Source organism: Onychostoma macrolepis, chromosome 16, assembly GCF_012432095.1.
Source record: "Onychostoma macrolepis isolate SWU-2019 chromosome 16, ASM1243209v1, whole genome shotgun sequence".
Classification (NCBI taxonomy): domain Eukaryota; kingdom Metazoa; phylum Chordata; class Actinopteri; order Cypriniformes; family Cyprinidae; genus Onychostoma; species Onychostoma macrolepis.
The window spans coordinates 8,772,463-8,777,506 of record NC_081170.1 but is presented as its reverse complement, the minus strand read 5'-3'; the positions used below and the strand labels follow the sequence as shown (position 1 = coordinate 8,777,506).

General features: G+C 36.9%; 1 protein-coding gene across 1 annotated transcript; it reads left to right on the top strand.

The window, feature by feature from the left end:
* Positions 1-1,713: 1,713 nt before the first annotated feature.
* Positions 1,714-4,709, top strand: LOC131522246 (beta-2 adrenergic receptor). Its single transcript, XM_058747615.1, has 2 exons — positions 1,714-2,137; positions 2,827-4,709. Exon 2 carries the CDS (start codon positions 2,945-2,947, stop codon positions 4,004-4,006), a length of 1,062 nt encoding a protein of 353 aa, XP_058603598.1. The 5' UTR covers positions 1,714-2,137; positions 2,827-2,944; the 3' UTR covers positions 4,007-4,709.
* The last annotated feature ends 335 nt before the right edge of the window (positions 4,710-5,044 follow it).

The window sequence follows — 5,044 nt, the reverse complement described above, 5'->3', positions numbered from 1 at the left end:
TTTTCCTTCTCGTTGGAAACATGCACTTACATGTTGCTTGGAAATAAACCACAGATATATAACCGCCTTTATAACTGCCTGAGTCATGAGAGTTACTGTGTGTGGTTTAATAACCCAGTTGAGTAGTTAAAGGGTTAGAGTAGTTATAAAGACATAATCTTTATTATGATGAGGTCAATGATTTAGGTTTGCAGCCGACACAAATTACCTTTGTCTTTCTCGGATAAGTTGACGCATATGATGACTATGCAAAACACAGCAAGTGGGTCAAGTGGGTAATTCTGCATTTTGCAGTGTTTCGCCAATATTCTGTTGCCTTCTGAGTATTTTTGTAGAGTATACGTTATGAATATGTGACCCTGGACCACAAAACCAGTCATAAGGGTAAATTTTTCGAAACTGAGATTTATACATCATCTGAAAGCTGAATAAATAAGCTTTCCGTTGATGTATGGTTTGTTAGGATAGGACAATATTTAGACAACTATTTGAAAATCTGGAATTTGAGGGTGCAAAAAAAATCAAAATATTGAGAGAATCGCCTTTAAAGTTGTCCAAATGAAGTTCTTAGCAATGCATATTATACTAATCAAAAATTAAGTTTTGATATATTTACGGTAGGAAATTTACAAAATATCTTCATGGAACATGATCTTTTCTTAATGTCCTAATGATTTTTGGCTTAAAAGAAAAATCAATGTTGACCCATACAATGTATTTTTGGCTATTGATACAAATATACCCCAGCGACTTAAGAATGGTTTTGTGGTCCAGGGTCACATATCACATTTGAGGAAGCGGAAACCTTTCACCTTTGGCCTATCAGCATAATTTTAATAAAACACTGATATATACACCGTCCTATACTGTAAATATGAGCCTCTTATTTAGCTGTTGCCATATTGCTTGTTTTTCTTTTCAAAAAGACTGAAAAGCATAAATGTTGTGTTAAATATTGTATATTGTGGCACTTCAGGTAAGAACTCTAGTAAACTAAAAGTGGCAGCATGCATTTCTTTGTTTTCGCAGTACTAAAGAATCCCAAGAATGTTTTCCTGTGTTGTGCGAAGGAAGTGGCCATTGGTGTTTCAGCATATCTATATTAGGCTCACTAACTGTATTTCTTGTTTCTGCAGAGAATAGCCTTGTCATCTAAACATGATACCCGTGCACCACACTAAAACTAAAACTGTAAATGCTTTTCTGTTTACAAAGTTGACAGCAGTTTGGACATCATGGAGTAGCCTGGCTTCTGAGGACGTCACAGCTCTTTGTTTTGTTTTAAAGAGTTAATTTATCATTTTCATTGTTGCTAATCAGGTTGCAGTTTATTTCTGGTTTGATCTGAATAGATGGCAATATGTTTAACTTCATATTATCAATTAATATTATTATATCAATTAATATTAGGCAATTCATATTAATAATTAACATTAATAACATATTAATTATATTTTGACACATATACATAGAATACATATAACACATAGAAATATGTTTAATGCAATATGCTATTTTATATTGCTTTATTGTACTTTCTGGTTAGAAATTGTGGGACGAATATGTCAACAGTATAACTCTCTGCTGCCCCCAGGTGCCTGTATGTGTGCACACAACGGCACAACAAAAAAGATTCAGACAACTGCATTTTTTTTTCTTTCATCTGGTATTTTAGCTCTGACTTTGTTCGATGCATGTAGTAGCATGTCAGTGAGACACACAATTGCTTTTTGAGCATGTTGCGGTGCTCTTATAACGGAGCCACTGGCTGATTACTCGTGATTGATCATTTTATAGCTTCTCTAATGATTATGCCTGCATAGTAATTGAGGGAAAAGTAAACAATAGCCACTGGGGAATCCAGTGACTGCAGCAGCGCGCGTCAGACTGCCATCACTCCTCGCGCTCAAGGCTGTTAGTGCACACGCGTAATGTACAGAGCAGTCAGAGACAGGGGCTTGTAGTGGACATTTCCCCATTTCTCCAAATGCATTACTAGTGCAAAGTTTGTCAAGGGGTTTGCTTATAAACTGTAAAAAAAAAAAAAAAGTCTTGGCAGAATATTCCGGACAGAATATTTTCTCAGATGTGCTGGAAGACGCCGAGAAGTTGGAGATATATGGATTTTCATTTTAAGGTACGTCCACATCAGCATCAGCTGTACCGCAATACAATTATGCTATATGCTCTATCCACATATCTATTTGTAGTAGTTTAATTGGTACCTCAAACGGTTTTTCTTTACCCTTTTGTTCTAATATTGAGGTGTTTTCTGACATTTCCCTGTGTAATTTTGTGAGCGTCTTTGTGTCTTTTCCATTTTGAAAACGTGGTTTTAAAATAAAGTTATTCAAGATTTTAAACATACTCACAGGTAAATGTTTAAATTAAATGCATAAAAATGTGTGTGATAGATTTATCCATGAAAAGTTAACATGCTTAAAATATTTATTTATTTTATGGAATTGTGTTGTTTTACTAATGGCTAGTTACAATGGTAGGGTTGATGCATCTGATTTATAACTTATATAAATGTACACTAAAATGAGAAAACATAAAAAAAATAAAAAAATACAGACTGAAAAAATACAATATAGCTTGTACGATTTCAGTCACAGCGAGCATTATTGCTAATACACTCTTTTTTTTTCTTTTTTTTTTTGATGTGCCTAAAATGCCAATTAATGCCAGTGATTGTATTTGGTGTCAGTATTTAATATCTTTGGGTACAAATATTAAGGCACCATTTTCGTGGGATATCCTTTTGCTGAGAAAGTGTGACCATTATTCACAACGTCATATTCATCATTATATCATTCTTGGCAGGGGTGAATTTCTTAATTTGGACAGACCACCATGCGCAGGTTGCCGTGCCTTGCCTCCGAGCCAAAAGGAGAAATATCACTGTGCTACTGACAGGAATTTTACGCGCAGCTGAACAAGGATGCCAGAGGAGCTCGCAAACTGCACTGTGTGTTGCTGTACCACGACCAATAAGATATTCATGGTGGTCTTCATGATATCACTGATACTGGCTATACTCTTCGGAAACCTCCTGACATTAGCAGTGGTCGTTGGAACTAAACATTTCCACACTCCACAGGGTTATTTAAAAGCCTCACTGGCCGTGGCAGACCTGGCTGTGGGAATTTTTGTGGTGCCCGTCTCCGTTTACGCAGAAGTATCTCTCATGATCTACAATTCAATGCCAGAGTGGACAGCGCGCAATTCCCAAACCACACCTCTCCACCCGTGCAATTTTATCGGACCTGTGTTTGCGGGATGCACTTTAGTTTCCATTACAACAATTTTCCTCCTGACCATTGAAAGGAGCATTGCGGTTTTGAGGCCACTGCACAAGGAATCAGTCATAACTAAAAAAAGAACAAGCATACTAATAGTCTTTTCCTGGATGGGCAGTTTTTTCCTGGCAATAGCTCCATTGGTTTTCAGTGATGAAATTGCGCTGGAGTACAATCCTTGCAGCCGCATGTGCAATTACGCGCTTGGAAGCGCAGACTTCCCTTCCCAAGCTTGGAACATTCTCTTGCTCTTCCCTGCCTTTGACTTTACGCTGCTCGGAGGTACTATTGTCATCAATATCATATCCCTCACCACGATCCGCCAGCATTCAAAAAGAAGAAAACACCTCGCAGAAACCGAGAGTCAAAGCTCAACGAAACCAACCTTCTCCGACATCAAAGCTGCCAAGACAATAGGCACTCTGACGTTGGCTTTCACCGCTTCTTTCACTCCCATCGCCGTGTTCGTAGTTGGAAATGTGCTGGGAAACGAATGGTGCAATTTTGCCTTTTTTGCCTTTTGGATTTTGACCTCGAACAGCTGCTGTAATGTTATTATATATGGCGTAAGAGACCAGAAGTTTAGAAGTCGCGCGTATCAGCTGCTCATATCCGCTCAATTGAACACTGCGCCTAAAAAGACTGAGTATGAAAATACTGTAAATGGAGGGAAAGACAATGAGGAAATAGTCAAGCAAACCTAATTAATGATATTACTGAGCAGTAGCCCGATTTAGGCGGTGCTTATTGTATTAGTATCTGGTTTCTAGCTGGGCATTAGATGGACCAAGCTGGTTAAAATGGATTTGTTGCTGCTCCAAGGTCTACCAGACCAACTAGAAATACAGCTGCCAGCTTAACCTGCCATCTTTTCCAGTCCCCCTGGATCGACTTGAGGCTAACTGGCTTTTTCCAAGACACATTGAGGATATGGATCATTCCTTATAATAAAATGTTTTGATTATCATCCTAGCCTAAATATCCAACTGTTAGGCCACAGGATGCCTATTGATGCCAGTGTGATTTAAGGCCTTCATAACCACCTGTTAAGCGGCATATGTCACTATTCTCAGGTCACCTCTTTTGATTTATTCTAAACTTTGCATGACTGATTGCATTATGTCACAAGATCTCAACTTGTATTTGAATATATCCATAAGCATGGATAATACAGTCCCACCAAAAAAAAAAGGGGTGGGGGGTGTCTTCATAGATATTACATGGATGCTTCTGTAGAATTTTAATTTGGCTTCTTTATTCATTGTGGAGAACTGATATTTTGAGACATTGTGGCTTTAATAAAATGTGTGTATATACACTGGTCAAGAACTGATAAAGTACACATTATTATAGGGTTAATTGTTTATTGGCTTATGTAATTTTTTATAATAAAAACAGTGTTAGAAGGCTGTGTCATAAAAGACAAATGCATTTTCTTATCAGTGTATTCATATCAAATGCGTAATTTGTTTCTCATTTCAAACAAGGGCCAAGACATTATACCAAAAACACCATGGTTGATGTTTATTATTTATTTAGGCCATTATTCTTTTGCACAGTTTTGTACTATATACAATAAAGTATTCTTCATTAAAAGTCTGTTTTAATTAATTGAATTCCAATCATGTTTTTGGTGAATTTTAAAGTACATCTGACAATGACAGTGCATTTAAAATGCTTATCTTTTAAATTTGCTAAGCAACTTATCCTCTAATATCTAAATAGACTACACTGATTAAAGG

What these genes read in the sequence shown, in the direction of transcription:
- LOC131522246 (XM_058747615.1), top strand. Translation starts at nt 2,945, where the DNA reads ATGCCAGAGGAGCTCGCAAACTGCACTGTGTGTTGCTGTACCACGACC.